At 38.4% G+C, this 24,918-nt stretch overlaps 1 protein-coding gene across 1 annotated transcript in view; it reads left to right on the top strand.

The window, feature by feature from the left end:
• Positions 1-24,918, top strand: part of ZYG11B (zyg-11 family member B, cell cycle regulator) — a 67,798-nt gene that overhangs the window by 26,669 nt on the left and 16,211 nt on the right. The window contains exons 3-10 of the mRNA XM_035018538.1: positions 5,237-5,991; positions 13,655-13,795; positions 16,022-16,198; positions 17,731-17,795; positions 21,542-21,641; positions 21,896-21,946; positions 24,444-24,605; positions 24,712-24,759. Of these exons, the coding sequence (XP_034874429.1) occupies positions 5,237-5,991; positions 13,655-13,795; positions 16,022-16,198; positions 17,731-17,795; positions 21,542-21,641; positions 21,896-21,946; positions 24,444-24,605; positions 24,712-24,759 (1,499 nt within the window). The remainder of the gene's footprint in view (positions 1-5,236; positions 5,992-13,654; positions 13,796-16,021; positions 16,199-17,730; positions 17,796-21,541; positions 21,642-21,895; positions 21,947-24,443; positions 24,606-24,711; positions 24,760-24,918) is intronic.

Raw genomic sequence — 24,918 nt, 5'->3', positions numbered from 1 at the left:
CAACCAGGATGTTGATGTATGGTCAAGATTTCTGTCTCCACAAAGATCCTTCATGTTGTCTTTTTATAGCCACCTTCACTTCTCTCCTGCCCCTTCCCTCTCCATAATCCCCGGCAACCATTTTTGTAATTTTGACATTTCAAGAATATTATGTAAATGGAACCATTCAGTATGTAACCTTTTGGAGTTGGCTTTTTTAACTCCGTATAATTCTGAGGAGATTCATCCAGATTGTTGTGTTTATCAGTCCATTCTTTTTTATTGCTGAGTAGCCCATGTTTCAGAGTATATCAGTTTGTATAAACATTCATCCTCTGAAGGACATCTGAATTTCCAGTTTTTAGCTGTTATGAATATAATATAATATATTATGAATCTTATAATGCTGTAATCATTCATTTGAAGGTTTTGTTTTAACATATGTCTTCATTTCTCTGGGATAAATTCCCAGGAATGCTATTGCAGGATTGTATGGTAGTTGCGTGTTTAGGTTTTAAGAAATTGCCAAACTGTTTTCCAGAGTCACAGTCCCATTTTATATTTCTACCAGTAATATATGACTGATCCAGTTTCACCACAAACTTGCCAGCATTTGCTATTAATACTGTTTGAGTCATTCTGATAGGTAGCCATTATTTCTTCAAGTATTTTTTCAGCCTTGCCCTCTTTCTCTTCTTCTGGGACTTCAATGACACAAATAGCTCTGTTCAGTTTTTTTTTTTTTTTCTTCAGTCTATTTTTCTTTCCTGTTATTTAAATTTGGGTATTTTCTATTGTTTTATCTTTTAGTTCACTGATTCTATTGTTCCTTCCATTCTGTTATTGAGCCCAACCATTATTTTTTTTTCAGTTCTAAGATTTCTAGTTGGTTCTTCTTCTTTTTTTTTTTTTTTAAGATTTTATTTATTTACCTGAGAGAGAGAGCACGAGTGGGGGTGGGGAAGGGCAGAGGGAAAGGGACAAGCAGACTCGATGAGCAGGGAGCCCAGCACAGGGCTCAATCCCAGGACCCAAAGATCATGACCTGAGCCAAAGGCAGACACTTAACTGACTGAGCCACCCAGGTGCCCCATTTGGTTCTTTATATTTTCTATTTCTTTGCTGAGGCTTTCTATTTTTTATTGCTTTTGAGCATGTTTATAATTGCTCACGTGCATTTTTATGATGGCTTCTTTAAAATCTGTCAAATAGGGACGCCTGGGTGGCTCAGTTGGTTAAGTGTCTACCTTTGGCTCAGGTCATGATCCCAGGGTGCTGGGATCAAGCCCCACATCAGGCTCCCCACTGAGCAGGGAGCCCGCTTCTTCCTCTCCCTCTACTGCTCCCCCTGCTTGTTCTCTCTCTCTCTGACAAATAAATAAATAAAATCTTCAAAAAAATAAAATCTGTCAAATAATTTTAACATTTTCTGTTATCTCAGTGTTGACATCTATAGATTTTCTTTTTTTCATCCTTGGTATGACGAGTGATTTTTTATTGAAATCTGGACATTTAGGATATTAGGAGACTTTTCTGTTTTGGTTTGTGTCTCTGACACCACTCCAGCAGGGGAAGGTAGAGGCACTGCCTTGTTATTGCCAGATTGGGGTAAATGTTCTGGTTCCCACTTGACTTCTGTTGACACCCAAGATATGGGACTTCTCATCATTGTTATGCAGGGAATGGCATTCTGGTTCCCCACTAGGATTCTGTTGATATCTCCCTAGCTGAGAGGGGTGTGAATACCTCATTTCTCTCCCCAGTTGGCCTCCACTGATACCATGTTGGGGTGAGGTGGCCTCATTACTGTTGGGCAGTAGTGAAAGTCTTGATTCTTCATCAGGCTTTGTTTGAGACCAACCCAGTAGGAAAAGGGAGGAGCACCTCATTACTGCCAAATGAATGTGAAAGTCCAGGCTCCCCACATGGTATCCATTGCCATCATAGGGGAAAGAGTGGTTCTTACCGCCCAACATGGATGAAAATCCTGGCTCCCTACTCAGACTTCTCTAACACCTCCCTGTGGGGAGATTGGAGCAACTAGTTAAAGCTAGCAAGGGTAAAAGTCTAGGCTCCCCTCATGGCATTTGCTGGTGTGGGGGAGGGTGGGACCACAGTCTTTTCTGTGGTATTTGGCTGAAGTAAAGTAGTTCTTGTCTAAAAGTTTTCTGTCTTGCTAAACTTTTTTCCTGGTTCTTTAGCTACAATGAGATGATTTTTTTTGGAGCTGTTTTTTTTGTTTGTTTTTTGTTTTTTAAAGATTTTATTTATTTATTTGACAGAGAGAGACACAGCGAGAGAGGGAACACAAGCAGGGGGAGTGGGAGAGGGAGAAGCAGGCTTCCCGCGGAGCAGGGAGCCCGATGCGGGGCTCGATCCCAGGACCCTGGGATCATGACCTGAGCCGAAGGCAGACGCTTAACGACTGAGCCACCCAGGCGCCCTGTTTTTGTTTTTTTTTTGTCTCCGCTTCTCAGCATTTCTGGGTTACCAACTTCTTCAACTTTAAGTCTGGGATATATGGAGCAAGAAAAAAACTCAGGAACCTCACCATATCATTTTTGGGGTCCCAAGGTCCCTGGCTGATCTGCTTTTCTTCCCTTTATCTTTCAGCGTTATCTAGCCCTAACTTACCTTCCCACCTCATTTCTTGCCTCTCCGCACTTGCGTGCTTAAATCTCCGGGATTGCATCATGTTCTCAGTCATATCTAGGTCTTTACTAATGTTCTTCCCCTCTTTATCAGGGAAACATCTTATAGCTCTGCCTGTTTCTCACGTTCAAGCAATGTAGAACTACTTGCCATTTTCTAACTATGTGTTGTGCTTTTACATCTCTGAGGCCTTTTGGGGGGGCATTTTAAAATGGAGATAAAATTGACATATAACATATTAGTTTCAGGTGTACAACATGATTTGATATATGTATGCTAAGGCTTTGTTTATGCTATTTATTCTTCCTTTAATACAACCCTTCTTTCTCCATCCTTGAATTTTTCCTTCATCTTCGAAGGACTTACTCAAAGATTACCTCTGCTGTTGAATCTTTCTAGATCTTCAGGAATGATGGGTTGCTTCTTTTTCTTTGTTTCCATGGTACTTTGTACTTGACTCTGATACAACATAGATCTCATTTTGTTACACTGTTTGAGATTTTCACTCCGTGGAATTTTGAATTCTTTGAGTATAGGGGGCATGTCTTAATTTTCTTTGTATACACATTTGATAGTGTTTGACATATAATAATTGTTTAATAACTGTTCAATGGCTGGAACCTTACTATGAAATGTACTCCCCTGAAATAGAATTTTAAGACTATCTCTAGAACCGCACTGCCCAATAGAAATATAACATGAGCCACAAATGTGAGGCACGTATATAATTTTATTTTATTATTTTTTTAAGATTTTATTTATTTGTCAGAGGGAGAGAGAGAGCATAAGCAGGGGGAGGAGAAGAGGGAGAAGCAGGCCCCCCACTGAGCAGGGAGCCCAACACAGGGCTCGATCCCAAGACCCTGAGATCATGACCTGTGCTGAAGGCAGACGCTTAGCTGACTGAGCCACCCCAGGGACCCCCACATATATAATTTTAAATTTACTAGTGGCCACATTTTAAAAGTAGAAACTGGTGAAACTAATTCATAATTTTATTCAACCCAATGTATCCAAAATACCATTTAACATGTAGTCAATATGAAAGTTATTAATGAGATATTTTACATTTTTTGTACTAAATCTTCAAAATCTGTTGTATATTTTACACTTACAGCATACCTCAGTTTGGACTATCTGCATTTCGAGTGCTCAGTAGTTGTGTGTGGCTAGTAACTACTGGTTTGGACAGTATAGCTCTAGAATAATGGAGTTCCTAATATATAATCCTTTTTGTCCACTGTGACAGGTAAAGGTTTTTCTTGATTTTAACTTTTTTTTTTAAGATTTTATTTATTTACTTGACAGAGAGAGCAAGAGCAGGAACACAAGCAGCAGGAGTGGGAGAGGGAGAGCAGGCTTCCCGCCGAGGAGGGAGCCTGATGTGGGACTCGATCCCAGGACCCTGGGATCATGACCTGAGCCGAAGGCAGACACTTAACAACTGAGCCACCCAGGCGCCCCGATTTTAACTCTTTAACCACGAATAAGTCTGCAGAATCCACTAGAAAGCAGTGTTCCCTTTAAAAAAATACTTTAGTTCTAATATAAGGGTGACTAAGCTAGCAGCCCAAGCCGTATCTTTAGTATGAGTCTCCAGAGGTGCCGCTTAGAGTTCTTCCCTTGACTCCAGGCTATTTATTTACCTGGTCCTAACTGTTCACTCACCCTAGACTGTTCTTAGGCTGTCTTTTATTGGCATGGCTGTTACTTTCACAGGAAATATTTCATTGATATGGTGATATGGTTGAGATTGATGTGGTTCCAAAGCATCATATACTTTCTTGCACTATTAATTGCTAGTCGGGTAGATCTCTAAGGGACTTTAAGAGGTTCCTGTATCCACTTTATTTGAATTTATCTGACAGAAAGTGACTATAACCTCTAGATCCTTTTAATAAGATTTTAGATCTAGCCAGTGATCTCAATGTAGATATGTATGTGCTAAATATATGTGTGTATATATATGTTTGTGTGTGTAATAATGTATTATAGTGAAATTGAAGGATAGACTAGTAATGTATTGGTAACAAATTAATTCCCCAAATTCAATAGCTTAACATAAAGTTTGTTTATACCTCACTCAAATGCTGCAAGTCCATGGAGGGCTCTGCTCCATGGTCACTCTTGGATCCAAGCTGATGGAGGCTCTACTCTCAGAAATCTATACTGTCTAGAACTTGAAGACTCCTTATTTGTCATAGCAGGAAAAGGTAGCGTAGGAAATCATGCACTGGCTCTCAGGTGCTTCAGCCTATAGGCCATTGGTCAGAACTAGGCACATGGCCCCATCTAATTCCAAGGGTGGGCTGGGAAATGTAGCTGTCTGCGTGTCCAGGAAGACAAGTAGAACCAGATGTTAGTGAATATCTGCAATATCTACCATAGTCACTCACTAGCCCCATGATCTTGGAAAGCCACTTTTCTCAGCCCTAGTTTACTCATCTATAACTTGTAATAATAATATTCTTACGTCATGGAATTGTTATGTATATTAAATGAAATATTTTTACATGGGTGTGCTTTGGAGATGTAAAGTGTGCTGGAAATTTTAGCTGTTCTTTAATTATCTTTTGAAATTAAAGTGCTGCTTATTTTTTTCCAGGTCTACTGAATGATGGAACTGTAGGTATTTTCAGGGGCAACCAGATGCGCTTAAAGCGTGCTTGCATTCGGAAAGCCAAGATCTCTGCTGTTGCTTTCCGGAAAGCTTTCTGCCATCACAAGTTAGTGGAACTTGATGCTACAGGTGTGAATGCAGACATCACGATTACAGACATCATCAGTGGGCTTGGCAGTAACAAATGGATCCAGCAAAATCTCCAGTGCCTCGTGCTGAACTCATTAACTCTTTCCCTCGAAGATCCTTATGAGCGGTGCTTCAGCCGGCTTTCTGGCCTTCGAGCATTAAGCATTACCAATGTTCTCTTTTACAATGAAGACCTCGCTGAAGTTGCCTCATTGCCAAGATTAGAGAGCCTGGATATTTCTAACACCTCAATCACAGACATCACAGCTTTGCTGGCCTGCAAAGACCGACTCAAGTCTCTAACCATGCACCACTTGAAATGTTTAAAAATGACAACTACCCAGATACTGGATGTTGTTCGGGAACTAAAACATCTGAATCATCTTGATATTTCAGATGACAAACAGTTTACATCAGACATAGCTCTTCGCTTACTAGAACAAAAGGATATCCTACCCAACCTTGTCTCCCTAGATGTTTCTGGGAGAAAGCACGTGACAGATAAAGCTGTTGAAGCCTTCATACAACAACGGCCCAGCATGCAGTTTGTAGGTTTGCTGGCCACTGATGCAGGTTACTCTGAATTCCTCACCGGTGAAGGACATTTGAAGGTTAGACTTTTAAAATGTATTATTTTGTCAGGCTGACCGATGTCTTAGCTGCATAAGGCTCCATTAAGATGAATGTCTAACAATATATGGAACATGTCTGCGAAAAACGGCGTTGTATAGTGGAAAGGGCTTGCTTTAGAGTCAGAGAATCCCAATTAAAATCCTAGCTTGCTTGCTTTGTGACCCAGACCAAGATAAGGATGTAACTTTTTGGGTTTCCATTTCTTTATTTATAAAACAGATATTCTATCTAACAGAATTCTTCTAAAGATTAATAATTGTATATGTAAAGTGCAAGTCACGTAGTAGGCCTTGGATAAATGATAGTTTTCATGATGGTAATATTTAGATATTTTGAACCACTGTAACATACCGTTTCTAATTGGTCACTTTAAAAAACTAAGGATACTCCTTGTTGAATTGATATCCATTGGGAAGTCAAGTTCTCCAAGGAGATCTTTACTGTAGAAGTGGTGCAATTTTGCTTTTCTTAAGGTGTTTCATGCCTAATGATTTAAATTTGTCTGCTTGGTACTTGGGATTCAAAGATGAAAAAGATACAGGATCTGCCTTCAAGGAGCTTAGTCTTGGTGATGATACAATCATAAATAACTATAAACCCAAAGATCAGTGTAATGAGTAGAAGAAATTTCTTCCAGCTGGAGAATTTGGGGCTTGATGGAAAAGATGGTATCTGAGTCAGACCTTGAAGGATACAATTGTGACAAGTTTAAGGAAAACTAATATTTTTCTAATACACACTGTGAATCCTCTAGAAGCCTTATATTGATAGGTATTTGCCTCATTTTACAGATGAGAAACATAGACTCAGAAGTTATATGATTTAGGGCGCCTGGGTGGCTCAGTTGGTTGGGCGACTGCCTTTGGCTCGGCTCATGGTCCTGGAGTCCCGGGATCGAGTCCCGCATCGGGCTCTGTGCTCAGCAGGGAGTCTGCTTCTCCCTCTGACCATCTCCCCTCTCATGCTCTCTCTATCTCATTCTCTCTCTCAAATAAATAAATAAAATCTTTAAAAAAAAATTACATGATTTACAGTTAGAACCAACATTTGGATTTACATGTAATTCCAGAGCCCCATTTTTTCCCCCTACTGCCTACACTTAATTAAGCAGAAGCATCCTTTGATCCTACCTGGAGCAGAGTCAGGGATGGCCTAGAAGTGGATATTGTGACCCAAAAGGCAAGGTATCTTTTTTGAGTAATCATGACAGATTCAAAAAAGGAGAAGGAAAGGTTAGTTGTAAATATCTTATAAACATCTTAGTTCTTAGGTTATTTGTAAATTTAGACCTTAAAAAATAGAATGTAGAAAATGATTTTGAGTTACTCTTTTTTATTCATTCAATATTTTATCAAGTGCTGGGCACTGTGCTGGGCATGGGGATTTGATGGTGGGGCCAAACAGACATGATTTTGCCCTCATGGAGCTTGTAATTTAGTGAGGGAGTCAAGCAATCAAATACCATGTGCCAAATGTGTGTGCGTGTGCTTTAAATATACATAAATACATATACTTAAATATATATATCACATACATATATATGTATATCATATATACATGCCTGTATATAGGCTTTAAACTATATTGTGCTAAAATCTAGAAGATAATGCAGTATTATATATGAGAGTGTTTAACAGAGAGACTTGACTTAATTTAAGGCTTCTCTGAAGAATTGATGAATGAGTGGAGATCTTAAGGGTGAGTAGCTTGGTAGAGAACATTCCAGGCAGAGAGAATAATATATGCAAAATATGTGTGGTAGGAAGGAGCACAGTACATCCAAGGAACTGAAAGAAAGGCCACTGTGGCTAGAGCTCAACAGTAGAAAGTCACAGAGCAATGAGATGAGGCTGGAAAAGTAGGCACCAGGGCCAGACTTGGAAAGGTCGCATAAGCCAGGTGCAGGGCAACAAGAAGTGTGAGGACCTTACTTAACAACTTGTTATAGAACAAAACAGATTTTTAGCACAGGGCTTGTTGATGAAGGAAATATAAAAACGTAAATTACTATTGTAATGTTACTTAACTGCCTAACAAATTGGTCTAATAGTAAAGAATTCTAAAAATTAAAAGGGGAAGAAATCCCTGTGTGCTGGGAGTTAAGGGAGAATTTCCGAGATGAGGTGAGCTTGACCTTCATCCTAAAGGATGAAAGGAATGTGTCCCTGGTATGTTAAGCTAAATAATATTCTTAAGGCAAAGATCCTATAATAGGTATGATTCCAGAGCAGTACAGTTTTTGCTTATTTCTTCTTACAACCAACAGACCCTCCAGTGAATTAGACTAAGTTATAAAATTGAGACTAGTAGGATATCTGTATTTCACAATGCCTCTGTGAAACAAGTTTGTGGGGTTTTTTTTGTTTTTTATTTTTTATATTTTATTCTTTTTTGTGAAACAAGTTTGATTTCACAAATGGAGCCGTTATTACTTTGAAATATTGACCATATGAAACACCTACTTTATTTGGTATCATTATCTAGTTTCTTCCTCTGTAAACATTGAAGTAGTGATTCTCAACCTGGACTACAATTAAAATCACCTGGAGTGTAATTATGTGAAATGATGGATATGTTAACCAACCTTATGGTAATCATTTCCCAATATATACATGTGTCAAATCATCATGTTGTACACCTTAAACTTACACAATGACATATGTCAATTATATCTTGATAAAGCTGGGGGAAATATTTATTTATTTATTTATTTATTATTTCTTAAAGATTTTATTTTTAGGTAATCTCTATACCCAACGTGGGGCTCAAACTCACGACCCCAAGATCAAGAGGCACATGCTTTAGGGGCACCTGACTCTTGATTTCAGCTCAGGTCATGATTTCCGGGTTGTGGGATCGAGCCTCACGTGGGTCTCTCCACTGGGCATGGAGCCTGCTTGGGATTCTCTCTCTACCCCTCCTCCCCCACCAAAAAAAAAAAAAAAGTCACATGCTCTACCAACTGAGCCAGCCACACACCCCTGGGGAAAAAAAAAATTTTTTTTTAAATTTTATTTATTTGACAGAGAGACACAGCGAGAGAGGGAACACCAGCAGGCTTCCCGCAGAGCAGGGAGCCCGATGCGGGGCTCAATCCCAGGACCCTGGGATCATGATCTGAGCCAAAGGCAGACGCTTAATGACTGAGCCACTCATGCGCCCCAAAAAATTTTTAATTAAAAGAAATCACTTGTGGAGCTTGAACAATTAAATCAGAACCACAGGGAGGTAGCACTCAGGCATCAGTATTTTCTAAAGCTCCTTAGGTGATTGCAATATTCCAGCCAAAGTTGAGAATCATTGTTTTAAAAGAATTTTTTTTTTTTTTTAAGAGATCACTGGGGGCGCTGGTTAAACGTCTGTCTTCAGCTCAGGTCATGATCCCGGGGTCCTGGGATTGAGCCCCACATCGGGCTCCCTGCTCAGTGAGGAGGCCTGCTTCTCCCTCTGCCTACTCTGCCTGCAACTCCTCCTGCTTGTGCTCTCTCTGTCTCTCTCTCAAATAAATAAATGAAATCTTTAAAAAAAAAAAGAGGGCGCCTGCGTCGCTCAGTCGTTGGGTGGCTGCCTTCCGCTCGGGTCGTGATCCCAGGGTCCTGGGATCGAGCCCCCCATCAGGCTCCCTGCCCTGCGGGAGGCCTGCTTCTCCCTCTCCCACTCCCCCTGCTGGTGTTCCCTCTCTCGCTGTGTTTCTCTCTGTCAAATAAAAATAAATAAATAAATAAAATCTTTTTTAAAAATTAAAAAAAAAGAGGTCATTGGGGGGCACCTTACTGGCTCAGTTGGAAGAGCATGGGACTCTTGATCTTGGGATATGAGGTCAACCCCATGTTAGGTGTAGAGATTACTCAAATCAAAACAAAACACAAACTTAAAAAGAGATCATTGAACTTTCCCTTTTGTTCAACTATATACAAAAATTGATGTTCTTTTTAAATTATTTACTGATTTGAGAACTGAAAAATAGTAAGTCATGTTAAGGGAGGAGAGCTGAGATTGCCACATCTCCTTTTTAAAAATTGTCCAGTTTAGGGCGCCTGGGTGGCTCAGTTGGTTAAGCGACTGCCTTCGGCTCAGGTCATGGGATCCCAGGGTCCTGGGATCGAGTCCCACATCAGGCTTCCCCTGCTCTGCGGGGAGCCTGCTTCTCCCTTTGCCTCTGCCTGCCACTCCCCTGCTTGTGCTCTCTCTCTCTCTCTCTGTCAAATAAATAAATAAAATATTAAAAAAAAAAATTGTCCAGTTTAGCAAAGTTGTTGAAACACTTGTCTGAAATGATTGTTTTAGGATTGTGATGCTTTAAATTAGTTGAGGGGGCACCTGGGTGGCACAGTCAGTTAAGCATCTGATTCTTGGTTTTGGCTCAGGTCATCATCTCAGGGTTGTGAGATCAACCCCGCCACCCCAACCACCATGTCAGGCTCTGCAGTCAGTGCAGAGTCTCCTTAGGTTTCTCTTTCCCTCTCCCTCTGTGCCCCTCCCCAAATCCAAACAAACACACAAATAAGTGAATATTTTTAAAAAATTAATAAATTGAGGTTGGCTTTTTGGCATTACATGTCTTGTTTTTTTAGGCCACACTAAGGAATGCAAGAATTAGAGACACTGTGACTCCCCAGTACTCTTTATAAGGCATTGTATAGTACTCTGAGTGGGTGGTTATAAGAACAAGAGGTTTGTTTTTTGCACTTTCATGTGTATTACTTAGTTTGATCTCTTGACTGTGTGAGAGAGGTATTATTGTCCTCAGGGGGAATGGCTTTAAGGGTGACAGCCAGCTAATACTGGAGTCTGCCTTTGTATCTTGGACTGTTTGATTCCAAAGCATGTGTCCTTTCCACTACATCACATTGTCTCTGTTGGAGAATCTTAGTTCTTTACTTTCCCCTCAATTTCTAGTCCCAACACAGAGGGTTTTCTTACCATAGAATTTCTAACTCTGTCATTGTTTCCCCACCCAATTTGCTCTTCTGTCACCATCAGTTTTCTGAACCTTCCATTTTTCCACAACTAGGATTCGTTGGCCATCTCATTCCCAGACTTTGGGGTTATCTACTAAGCTGTGGTTCCAGTTCCTGAGAATCACTGGAAATGTGCAAAACTCAATATTCTCATTTTTACTTAGCTTCCTAGATATCACTCTTATCTTTTTTTCAAGCTTTTCTGACTACCATGCTTAATTTCCTTTATTGGTTCTTTCTCATTTCCCAGGTCTCTAAATATTTAAAAATTTCTCGGTCCTTAGATCTATATGCTAGACTTCTCCCTTGAACTAAGACTCCTATATTGAACTGCAGTAATCAATACGCAGTGAAGATCCATATAAGTCTTTAGGCAGAAGAGGTGATCCATTTCAAAAAACATTTACTAAGTACTTTTTATTTTATTTTTTTTAATTTTAATTTTAATTTTTTAAAGGTTTTATTTATTTGACAGAGACACAGCGAGAGAGGGAATACAAGCAGGGGGAGTGGGAGAAGGAGAAGCAGGCTTCCCACTGAGCAGGGAGCCCAATGCGGGGCCAATCCCAGGACCCCAGGATCATGACCTGAGCCGAAGGCAGACGCTTAATTGACTGAGCCACCTAGTTGCCCCTGTTTTATTTTTTTTAATTTTTAAAAGATTTTATTTATTTATTTGAGAGAGAGAGAGAGCAGGGGGGAAGGGCAGAAGGAGAGGGAGAGAGAGTCTTAAGCAGACTCTGCACTGAGCATGGAGCCTGACACAGGGCTCGATCTCCTGACCCTGAGATCATGACCTAAGCCAAAACCATGAGTTGGACTCTTAACTGACTGGGCCACCTGGGTGCCCCACCTCTATTTTAAATTGTTTGCAGAAACCGGTACATACAGATACTTGTTTTTTTATCATCTAGTATATGAAATTGGTTGAATTGAAGATGCTTGTAGTTTGAGGAGTCAGACTACTTGACTTGAGGGTTTATCACTGGCTAGAGAAGTATTTTTTTTTTTTTAGAAAGATTTCTTTTTTTTTTTTTTAAGATTTTATTTATTTATTTGAGAGAGAGAGAATGAGAGACAGAGAGCATGAGAGGGAGGAGGGTCAGAGGGAGAAGCAGACTCCCCGCCGAGCAGGGAGCCTGATGCGGGACTCGATCCCGAGACTCCAGGATCATGACCTGAGCCGAAGGCAGTCGCTTAACCAACTGAGCCACCCAGGCGCCCACTGGCTAGAGAAGTATTGATCACTGAATAAAACATACATGCAATGAAATTCATTTAGAATATTTAACATTCCAGTAACAAAGTTCTTTTTTTTAAATATATATTTTTTAATTTTATTTATTTATTCAACAGAGAGTGAGAGAGTACAAGCAGAGGGAGCAGTAGGGGGAGAGGAAGAAGCAGGCTTCCCACTGAGCAGGGAGCCTGACGCGGAGCTTGATCCCAGCACCCTGAGATCATGACCTGAGCCGAAGGCAGACGCTTAACCATCTGAGCCACCCAGGCACCCCGAAAGTTCTTTAATTTTACATTCAAAGATAACTTGAGGCTGTATTTCATATAGATATTATAAAGCAGTTGAATCAACCAAATATGGGTAAATTAAGTCTTACTGAGATAATCGTTAAACATTTTCCCTCTTACAGTCTTTTTTATTTCACACAGTATTTCACTGTCTTTACAAATCAAAAAAAATCTAAGAGAAAGTTCAGGGGTCCTGGGATCGAGCCCCACATAGGGCTTCCGGCTCAATGGGGAGTCTGCTTCTCCCTCTTCCCTCTGCCCCACCCCCCCCCACTCACGCGCGCACGTGCACGCTCTCTCTCTCAAATAAATAAATAAATAAATAAATAAATAAAATCTTAAAGTAACCACTACACCAAATGTGGGGCTTAACTCACAACTGAGATCAGGAGTTGCATGCTTTACCAACTGAGCCAGCCAGGTGTCCCTGAACAGAATCTCTTGATGCTGAATGGGAGCTAGATAAATCTGGGGGAATTAATTGACACAGTTATTTGGTGAATACTTATTGAGCGCTTATTCTAAACCACACATAATGCTAATTGTTGGGGTACAGTGGTGAATGGATCAGTTGAGTGGGGGGATTATGATAATGGTTATGAAGGAGATGTTTAGGGAGACCTGATTTAGATTGGTGGGTCAGGAAAAGCCTCCCTAAAGAAGTGTCATTTAACTTGAATAGGGAAGGATGACTAGAAATTAGTCAAAGAAAGAGGAAGATTTCAGTCAGAGAAGATGTTATATATAATGGCCTTTTGCTGGGAAAGAGCTTGGCTTATTGAAAGATCAGGAAAAAAAGGCCAGTGTAGCTTTAACATGAGTTGAGGGGAATTAAGGAGTTACTCTAAGAGACAGATAAGGGCCTAATCACATGGTAAGGCTTTATAAATAGTGTTAAATATCTTAAGATTTACTTAAGGTGCAGTATAGAAAATGTTAACTATAGGCTTATAGTAGGGTAAGTCTATCTAACATACATCTCTTTAGCACCTTCATAGGATGACTATTCTGGGTGGGTTGGAAAGTAATCATTCGCATTTGTTTCAAGACTTAAATGGCTATCCTGGACGCCATGTATACAAATGATGTTTGGCTAGAGAAAGTTAGAGGGTTGAAGAAATCCTAAAAGCTAATCTTATGGCTATGTTCAAAGGTGTCTGGAGAAGCCAATGAAACTCAGATTGCAGAAGCATTGAAGCGCTACAGTGAGCGGGCATTCTTTGTCCGGGAAGCTCTATTTCACCTTTTTAGCCTGACTCATGTGATGGAAAAAACAAAGCCAGAAATTTTAAAGGTAAGAATAAGAAACTGGATACAAAAATTTTGAAATTATCTCCCTGGATACAGATGATGGCTTTGTGAAGAAAATTGGTGAAAATTTGCATTTGTCTTTGTTTGTTTGTTTGTTTGGTAATGGGATTGATGAGGTATGATTTCAGCTGTTAGCCATAAATGAGAAAGAGAGAAGGTAGTTGCCTAGTGTTATTGACGTTTTATAGTAGTGTCAGTAAGCGGTATAAATGCCTTCCACTTCACCTTTAACTACCTAAAACCAGTGACCAGTGTGAAACTTTTTTCACCATCTACAGTAGAAAATGGAAGTATATGACTGGAATCACAACACTGTATTGTATTGCTTCCATATGGACTTTTTAAAGACATATAATATTGGAATTCCATAAGGTACCTTCCCATGCCACTTTTGAGCCACCTGTGCTTTCATCATTAATTCATGATATTTCCCAATTAAAATCTTTTAACCAAGATAGCTTTTGAAGAGCAAGAAAGATTCTTTTTTTTTTTTTTAAAGATTTTATTTATTTATTTGAGAGAGAGAATGAGAGAGAGAGTGAACATGAGAAGGGGGAGGGTCAGAGGGAGAAGCAGACTCCCTGCCGAGCAGGGAGCCCGATGCGGGACTCGATCCAGGGACTCCAGGATCATGACCTGAGCCGAAGGCAGTCACTTAACCAACTGAGCCACCCAGGTGCCCCAAGAAAGAAAGATTCTTAATTTTTGTTAATTGCTTAGGGTTGTGTTTATCAGATTGTGGTCCTTTGTCCACCAGAAGTCTGGAATATTATTTATTTTTAAAAGCATATTTGTGAACCCCACTCTAAGACATTTAGACTCAATTAGGCTGGATGAGGTACAAGAATCTGCATTTTAATAATCTCCCAAGATAATCCTAATACACATTTGAAACCAGTGAGTGTAGGACTGTATTATATTTGATGCCTCATTTAGTGGGCACAACAATTCCAATAGATAAGTTTTATCTTTTATTTTACGGATTGTGTAACTAAAGGTATGTGACAGTTAAGTAACAGTAAGTTAGTGGCAGAGCCAGAAATTACTTAACCACCCCGTTATCTTAAATTTTGAGAATGGGGTGCTTGGACAGAAACCAATAAAATTTCAGTCACTGGGATGTTATCTCTAACACCAGTCACCCTTCCATATATACCAGAGGATACTGGCACTTAGTATATGAATTATCTTTTTTTGGTTTTGGTTACTGTGAACCTGAGCAACAAAGGACCTCTAGTCCTGATCTGAAATATTTACTCATTCATTCATTCAGAGAATGGTGCAGAGAAAAATGAAAGAATATAGAGAATTCTTTTAAGGAATTTAGTTAGTTGCAAAGGAGAGCAGAGGAAAAAGATGGTAGTTGGCTGAGGAACTGTTTTTTTGTTTTTTGGGTTTTTTTCTTTAAGATGAGAGGAAAAATAGCTTTTTTGTATGCTGATATGAATGATCCAGTACAGAATAAAAAATTGATATAAGAGATAGAAGAACAGCCAAAGCAATGTCCTTGAGTAGACAAGAAGTGACAGATGTAGCATGTAAGTGGAGGGATTACCTTTAGAGGGGAACCCAAAAAGATAATTTATGGTAATAGGAAGGCAGCATATGCATGTTTATGTACTGATAAGGAGGATGCATGTAGTAGTGAGAATCTGAAGTTCTTTTCTGAATGTTTCAATTTTCTCAGTGTAATTGGAAGCAAGGTTCTTTAGCTGATAGTGACAATTGGGAGGATTTGTTGGGGTCTGAGGAGAGGGGAAAAGATGAGAAACAGTTATCTAGGCCAGAGGGAAGCAAATGGATTTTATTGTACTATAACTTTAGCAATGTTCTCAAGAAACTGAATGTTGGGGATTTGAAAGTGAAAAGTTTGCTACTGGTTTACTCTAAAATCAGTAAGAATTTATTTAGTGCTTAGCATATAAGAGGCACTGTACTAGGTCTGGGAAATACAAAGATGAGTTATCTGAATAGAAAAGATTCATTAGCCCTACAGAAAAATCCCTCGATATGAACAACTCGATACCTTCCTGGACCAGGTGGGCAGGAACTACGTGTTGATAAGTGATTGCTATGCCCTAGGCTCTTTGCACATGAGGATAAAAAAGATAAGACATCTTAGAAATTGTTACAGATCAACAAAGTAAAGTTTCTATGTTAAGAGGGCTGGTATTAATAATGTGAATAAAGAGAACTAATTTTTTTCCAGCTTGTGGTTACTGGGATGAGAAACCACCCTATGAATTTGCCAGTACAACTTGCTGCAAGCGCCTGTGTGTTTAACTTAACTAAGCAGGATCTTGCTGCAGGAATGCCTGTCCGACTCCTGGCTGATGTGACCCATTTGCTGCTCAAAGCTATGGAACATTTTCCCAATCACCAGCAGGTAAGCATGTGGGAATTCCTATTCAAATAGTCCTTTTAGTGTCCCCTACCCATCTTCTACCAACATACAGTTCAATTTAATAGACCAAGGCTGGAAATTAAAATGCCTTTGTAGACAGACGGTAAAGTAATAAATTTATGGTATGACTGAGTGTAGGAAAACAGAGAAGTAGAAAACTAAAGAGTACATTCCCTGCCTAAAAGTATTTAAATCCAAATGCTGAGGGAAATAGTGCAAACCATAAAAAACTCATCTTCCCCCTCAATCTTGACTTTGTGATAATTTCAGCAAATAGCCATAGCACATTTGTTCTGAGCCAGGCACTGTCAAGTACTGGCATACAGAAATGAGTAAGACGTGGGTTTTCTACTTCTAGCTGTATGGTGGGCTTCATAACCTGTCCTAGCCTCAGATGAAAATTGAAAATATAAAAATCATATTTTTAATTCTTAAAACTTAGCAGCCAGTTGGCAAGTTAATAAAAAATACTCAGAGGCCAAAAAATAAATCTCAAATAAATCTTTTAAAAAAAAAAATGGCAATCCAGATTGGTGAGTGGATCATTAAAGCCAGCTTCCCTCATTGAGGGCAGTTGCCAAATTGGATGAGCTTTAAGCTTTGTTTTTTATGTGTGTGTTTTTTGTTTTAATTTTATTTATTTATTTGTCAGAGAGAGAGAGAGCAAAGGAGCACAAGCAGAGGGAGTGGCAGGCAGACTCTATCCTAGGACCCTGGGATCATGACCCGAGCTGAAGGCAGACGCTTAACTGACTGAGCCACCCAGGCATCCCTCGTTTTTTTTTAGATTTATTTATTTTTTTTAAGATTTTATTTATTTATTTTACAGAGAGAGTGAGAGCACAAGCAGGGGGAGCAGTAGAAGAGAGGGAGAAACAGGCTCCCCGCTGAGCAGAGAACCCGATGCGGGGCTGGATCCCAGGATCCTGGGATCATGGCCCAAGCTGAAGGCAGACACTTAACCATCTGAGCCACCCAGGAGCCCCAAGATTTATTTTAGAGAGTGAGCATGCATGTGTGTAGGTTCGGGGAGAAGTATAGGGAAAGGGAGAGAGAATCCTCAAGCAGACTCCCCGCTGAGAGTGGAGCATGTTTTGGGGCTCAATCCCAGGACCCTGAGATCTTGACCTGAGCTGAAATCAAGAGCTGGTCACTTAACCGACTGTGCCACCCAAGCACCCCTAGGCTTTGGTTTTTATGGTCTCTGGGAGCCAGGTGGATAGAGGACAAAGCAGGACCCACCCAAAGGTCACCGGAAGGGAGGGAGATTAGCTGATATTAATTCTTTTTATTATCCTGTCTCATCTAATAGAAAAGACAAAAATATGCGCAAGTAAATTCACATGGATCCAGTGGAAGTTAGTCTTTCAAAAGTAGGGAGGCAGAACAAAAGTTGTAAGAAATAATTGGTGTTTCATCAGTGATCTTCCTTTTTTTACAGAAGCTACACCTAGTTAAAAAATAACAAAACAATATTTTATTCAGGAATTTTTTTTCTCCCTTTGGTTCTTTAGTTACAGAAGAATTGCCTCCTTTCACTTTGCAGTGACCGGATCCTTCAAGATGTTCCATTCAACAGGCAAGTGTTAGCCCCAGAACTTAAAATGGGCCAAAATGGAATTTTAGAATTCTGTCTCGGGCCATTTCTTACCAGTTGGCATATCCTTGGTGTATAGTTAATCAAGTGGATGGGATTCTACACTACCTTAAAGAATGCTAACTCTACTTTCTCTCATTTAGTGTTTAGACATTCCTGTTAACAGATGGGCCTGTTTTCGTAGCCCTTTGCTTAAAAATTTATATTATTACAGTTTTTAGAATATCCACACAGTATTGTAGGCTGAAGAAACTGAGGCATATAGATTCAGTGTCTTGCTCATGGTTTTGTGTCTAGTAACTGCAAGGCTGGAAAGACTCAAGTCCAGTGTTCTTTTCTCTGTATCATACCTCTTATTATTATTGTTATTTGATACTGAATTATAGAAGAAACTTTTTAAGTAGAGGTTAAGGGAGGTTACATAGCTGGATTCAAGTAAATATAAAGTGTTCTTCCCTTGCTTTCTAAGATGTGATTTGAGAGCAAAAAAAGATTTTTTGTCATCTTACTATTTTAAATATAATTTTTAATGATGGTATTGAAAAAGAAAATATACTTATGATTTAATGAAACGTATATTTCTCAAGCAGCAATTTTACTGTGATTTATTTGGGTAACAGTACACTGTTATCTGGCACAGCTGAGGAATGAGATGTTCCATTTACTATTTCAAATAAATAGTTTGGATAAAAATATAACTACATATATCTCTCATGTAGATTACTAATTTTATTTTGTAAATACTGAGCATCTGTACTGATTACATGAAGTCATATGTAGGAAAGACATAGTCACTTTCCTAAAGAAAATTGTCAACTAACCCAGGGGTTGACAAACTTCTTTTAAAGGGCTAACTAATAATATTTTGGGCTTATTAGCCATAGGGTCTCTGTTGCAACTACTTAACTCAGCCATTGTACCTCCAAAGCAATTGAAGATGATATATACACAAATGGTTTTACTATGTTCCAATAAAACTTTAGAAAACAGGCAGCTGGACCCACAGCTATAAAATCACTATGTGTAAGCTAACTTTACTTACCTCTGATCTAGCCAATACACTGCTAGATTTGAGCTTCTTTGTGGTCAGAGACTGTGATTGGTTAATCTCTTTGTCTCTAGTGCTTAAGTGGATGTTTGATGGATGAATGAATGAAAAATGAGTATGACAGAAGACAGAATTTTTCATAGAAGAAGATGACAGAATGCATTGGGCCCCCAAACGAGGAGGGAAAGATTTCATCTGATTGGTGATCATTAAAGATTTCATGTTAGTGATGGCATTTGAGATAATAAAGATAACGACTAACCTGTATAAAGCACTTCTATTGCCAAGCACTGTGCTAAGTGTTTCACATATGTTTATTCAGTCCATACAAAAGTCCTGTGAAATTGTTATTCTTATAATTTTCATTTTATAGATGAAAAAACAGGCAGAGAGAGGTTTAGTAACTTTCTCAAGGTGATTAAGATATAGCAAGTAGCAGAATTTAGATTTAAATCCAGAACCTCTACTTTTTACATCCTTGCTGTATTGCTTTGAAGATGAGAGCTGGTTGAATTGATTGTTTTATGTTGTGGGATCTGCACAAATACAGGTACAGAGGAAGTTTATAATAATAATAGAAAAAAACCTTTATCAAAAGCTTGGTATGTGCTAAGTTCTGTACTAAGTTTTAAGTTTTATGTGTAATATTATTTAATCCTCACAACAATCCTATTGAATAGATCTTATTATTTTACAGATGAGAAAATTGAAGTTCAGAGAGATTAAGGAAATTGCCCCAGGTTCCCAAAGTTAGTAAGTGGTAGAAGTGATATTTGAAACTGGGCTGACTCCAGAATGTGTGATGTTCTTAACGACTTTCCTGCATTGCTTCATATGATAAAATAACGTATTTTATTATTATCAACAACATTAGGTAGAACTAGAATTTAAACCCCAAAATACAAGGAGCTTTAGAATCTGTGCTCTTTTAACGGTAGGGCTATCTTAATCATAATTGTGGGCATGTTTGGGGACTAATGAGCAGTCCACTTTGCAGTAAGCATCGGGTAGGCAGGAAAAAAGATTTGAAAGTACGGGCTCATTGTTAGAGTCTGAAAATACTGTGAGTACAGGAATGACATCATACCTAAGTTCTCTGACAGATTTATATATTACCAATGTGTAGGCACAAATTGAAGGGAAAACAATGAGGCAGAACGGCCCATTAGGAATCTACTGTAAAAGAATCTGAGATGGCCTTGGGAATAGAAAGGAGGTAACAGTAAATTTGAGAGATATTTGCAGAGGAGTAATTTATATCTCTGTAATTCAGCCAACATGTATTAAACACTATTCATGTGTAAAGCTCTGTATTGGGTTCTTGGTATAAAGGGCTGAATAGGACATAGTCCTTTACCTCAAGGAACTCACGGGCCAATGGGGGATTCATGTGAGGCTACAGATAATCACTCTGACAGAGTTACAAACAAATACTAAGGAGCAGTGAGAAAGCAGTAATAAACTTGTCAAGGAAAGCTCCTCAGCGGAAGTGATATTTGAGCCAAGTCTTGAAAGATGAAAGATATATTATGGATATATTCCTTGGTGTGTCGTCCTGATTTCTCTCCTCATTTCACACCCCACATTCTGTCCTTTGACAAATCCAACTATCTTCCAAATATATCATGAATTCAACCATTTCTCTTCACTTCCATTTCTACCATTTGGACTAGACTAAAAGTGATTTCTCTCCTGAATTATTGTGGTAGCCTCTGAACTGCTCTCTTTGCTTCTTTCTTTTCCTTCTTGAAGTTTATTTTAAACACAGCTAATAGAATAATCCTAGTAAAAACATAAGTCAGTTCATGTCATATCTCTGCTCAAAATCTTTCTATGGCTTTCCATCTCCAAGTAAAAGCTAATTCTTTACAAAGACCCTATGATCTGGCTCCCCTGTTACTTCTAACCTCATGTCTTAGTACTACTCTTGTTGTTCCCTCTGCTCTGGCTCTCACTGGTTTCCATGCTATTTCTCAAAACCTCCACGCATACTCCCAATTCAGGGTCGTTGTGTCTTCCACCCTCTGCCTAGAATGGTTTTCCCTTAGATGTCCACACAGCCAGCTCTCTTACTTCCTCAAAAGTTTCAGTGAGGCCTTTCCTAAGTAGCCTTACCTAAAATTCAACATTTCATATTCTCTCTTTACCTGCTTAATTTTTTTCTCTATAGCACATACCACATATTTTACTTACTTGTTTGATTTATTATCTGTCTTCCACACGACAGTGTAAGCTCTATGAGAGTGGAGATATTTTTCTGTTTTGTTCACTACTCTGTCTCCAGCACCAGGAACAGTAACTGGCACAAATCAGGGGCTCAATAAATGTTTGTGAGTGAATAAATGAATATTTCTGTTGTGCTAGGTACTATAAGGACCCAGAAAATACTCAATACAGTATAGAAATTACTACGGGATAGAAGTATGTTATAATTCTAGAAGATAAATGCCAGATAGTTGTGATCATATTTCCCAAACTCTTGTTTCTTTGCAAAGTGTTGTCAGAATTTACAACTAGGCACCATTTCCAAAACACTCAAGTGTAATTATTATTCTGTGTCAATTAGGAATTTTCCCGTTCTTTCTCACCTACCTAAATTGTAGCATCAGTTCCCAGCTAGAGCTCTGAAACTGCGTGCACCTCCGGGATTCATTCATGGAAACCTTTTGTGTGTTTTCAGGTTTGAAGCCGCCAAGCTTGTCATGCAGTGGCTCTGCAACCATGAGGATCAAAACATGCAAAGGATGGCAGTTGCTATCATTTCCATCCTGGCTGCCAAGGTATCTGAACTCCTATTATTGAACAATTTTCTGTAGGCAGCTATTTCCTGTTACAGTTACTATTTTCCCCAAAATCTGGGTGCCAGAGAAGTTAGCCTCTTTGCCAGCCTGTTTATTCAAGCTACATTCAATATTGCAGAATTCCATGTTGATCAGAGATTTTAGTCTGACCTTTGGAGTCTGTTGCGGTGAATGATATTAAACTCACACTAGTGAGTTCTTGGACATTTACTTTGTCTTCTGCTTGCTTGCAGCTTTCTACAGAACAAACTGCACAGCTTGGTGCTGAGCTCTTCATTGTCAGGGTAAGTCTATTATCTCCTCTGTGCAGACCACTACACAGTTTCCATTTTCATTGTTTTTAGGCAGTGTTGTGTATCTTCTGACATTTTATATTTCAAAACATTATTTTCATTACTTCTAACTGGATGTATTCATTTATTTTTATAGAGGCAGCTTTATTCCTTAACAGAGATGGAAAAAGCCCTGAACTAGGAGTCAGATGACCTAGGATCTAACTGTAAAGTCAGTTTGTGAACTTAAGACAAATTATGTGAACCATAGGAGCCGAAATAAGCCTTAAGATCCTACCTAGACCTAAAATTCTGTTATTTTGTTATTTATGAAGAAAATGTAGAGACTATTGTAGGCATAAAATTGTGCTAGATGCTTTGGGAAAAAAGATAATTTAAATAATTAACAAGTAATTTTGCTTGCTTACACTCAGTTAAGGAGATAATACAACGAACAGTGAAAAGTTAAAAAAGCTTTACATAGAATAAATATAAACAGTGTCCTAGGGAGGACTGGAGGAAAAAGTCTAGTTCAGAGTTTCTTGCTACAGTCCTGGCATGAGGTGTTGAAACAGTAATGGTAAATGAAAAAGTCAAATGAAAGACTCCCTCTTTTTTCTTTTTAAGATTTTATTTTTAAGTAATCTCTACACCCAACATGGGGCTCGAACCCACAACCCCGAGATCGAAAGTTGCACGCTCCACCGACTGAGCCAGCCAGGTACCCCAAAAGACTCCCTTTTTCTGATTTACATATTATGTATGTAATGAGAAAGTCATTCCTTTGATAAATATGTGTAGAGTACTTACCAGGTACCTAGCACCTTACTAGATGTTAGGGATTCGCATTGAATTATATCTGAAATTTCTGTCCATAAGAAGTACTGGAGAAAATAGCTATCTAGACATGGTTGTAATACAGTCTAATATGTATAATAATAGCAATATGAATGAAAAGAGTAATGTAAAGAGAGGAGAAAGCTGTGGTAGTATAATGGAAAGAGTAGGAATTCTGGAGTTGACACATTTGGGTTTATTCCCAATTCTATCACTTACTAGCTTGGGCAGTCACATAAATTTACTTAGGGTGATAAACTACTTTGTACAGTTATTATGAAGATTAAATGAAAAGGAAATTAAGATTAATTGAAGGGGAGGCACCTGGATGGCTCAGTTGGTAGAGCATGAGACTCTTGATCTCTTGGTCGTGAGTTCAAGCCCCACATTGGGCATAGAGCTTACTTTAAAAAAAAAAAAATTATTTGAAGTAATATATGCTAAGTGCTTAGCACAAAATACAGTATATATGTTAGATAAGTAGAAAAGGATGCTGATTTTATTTATTTTTTCTATTTTCAGGGATGACATTTTAGTTTTAAATACGGCTTTTCATTGTTATATATGTGTTTCAGTAATTTTGGTTGGGGGTATATTCAAAGATTTTAAGGAAGTAATGCACTTATATGCTTTGGGAGAAGATTAAATTTAGTTTAAGCAGGAATTAGTAGCAGTAGTAGTGGCAGTAGTGATGATGATCACTAGCTTTTTTTAATCTCTTAATTATCACCTACAATTTACAGATGAGGAAACAAAGGATTAAATTGGCAAACAGGGTTACATAGATGCAGATTCTAGTGCCACACTCTTAGCCACTATGCTATTAAGTTACATAATTGCACTGAGATGTTTTTATTTCTAAAAATTTTTTTTCCTGAATTGTGTAACTTTACGTAATAGTGTTCATTAATGTTTTCTTGTATCTGTTTGAACAGAGCTCCCTTTTACCCCCAAAACTATAATCTAAAAATGGAATTATGGGGTGCCTTATCTAGGTCTCAAAAGATTTATCTTTCAGACTTAAATTTCTTAGGTTAAGGCTATGATAGAAATAATTTACAAATGGAATTTCAAAGCTATTATCTTATTCAAATCCAATATAGACTAATTCTCTTACTATTGTATATAATTTGTTTGTTCTTTATTTTCTTAAGGAAAACTTGGAATTAGATAGAATTAGGTCTTCCAATTCTTATTTTCTCTTACTAAGTTGACTATGATCAAATTACTTAATATTTCTCAGACTCAATTTCCTCTCCTGAAAAATGGACATAACAATACTATAATATAGGATATAATTTGCTGATACTTGATAAATGTTAGCTTCCTTTCCCCTTCTCCCCCTCCACTTTTTTTATCCCAGGATCTGAAATGAATATATGATGTGACTGATTGGGTAAGATAGTTTTCCTAAGCTTTAATCATTTTGGTTTTTATTTTATTTACAGGGTATTAGATTATAGGTATCATCAGAATAATAAAGTATTTCTGAAGATCCTATACTTTTTTCTTGTTGAAGGAAAAATCTGATCCAAGAAGATGTTTGTTGTACTTATAAAAACGTTTATAGGAAATGTTTTAAGCCATGAGACCAATTTTCATGACTTGTGATTATCATCACTAATTATAACAGTTTCATGATGAGAATTTCATTCTGTTTTTCTTCTTTCAGCAACTTCTTCAAATAGTGAAGCAAAAAACCAATCAAAATTCAGTGGACACTACTTTGAAGTTTACTTTGAGTGCACTTTGGAACCTCACGGATGAATCTCCAACCACTTGCAGACATTTTATTGAAAACCAAGGGTTAGAACTCTTCATGCGGGTTCTAGAGGTTAGAATGGGAATTTAGCCTATAGTTTTGACATTGATTGATTTTAAGTATTCATTTATTATATTTGGTTCTTTAGGTAGTTATAGGTTTCTCTTTCTTTTTACAGTCTTTCCCAACTGAGTCATCCATTCAACAGAAAGTCCTAGGACTTTTGGTAAGATATAAACATTTCCTGCTAAATTCCAAGCTGTAATTAATTATTTTCCTTCTGAGGTAATATGTTGAAAGTTATTTCTCAGGGTGCCTAGGTGGTGCAGTTCGTTAAGTGACTGACTCTTGGTTTCTTGGTTTCAGCTCAGGGTGTGATCTCAGA

The sequence above is a fragment of the Mirounga leonina genome, unplaced genomic scaffold (genome assembly GCF_011800145.1).
Source record: "Mirounga leonina isolate KUSES-001 unplaced genomic scaffold, KU_Mleo_1.0 Mir_173, whole genome shotgun sequence".
NCBI classification, from domain to species: domain Eukaryota; kingdom Metazoa; phylum Chordata; class Mammalia; order Carnivora; family Phocidae; genus Mirounga; species Mirounga leonina.
This window is presented reverse-complemented; position numbering and strand designations above follow the sequence as displayed.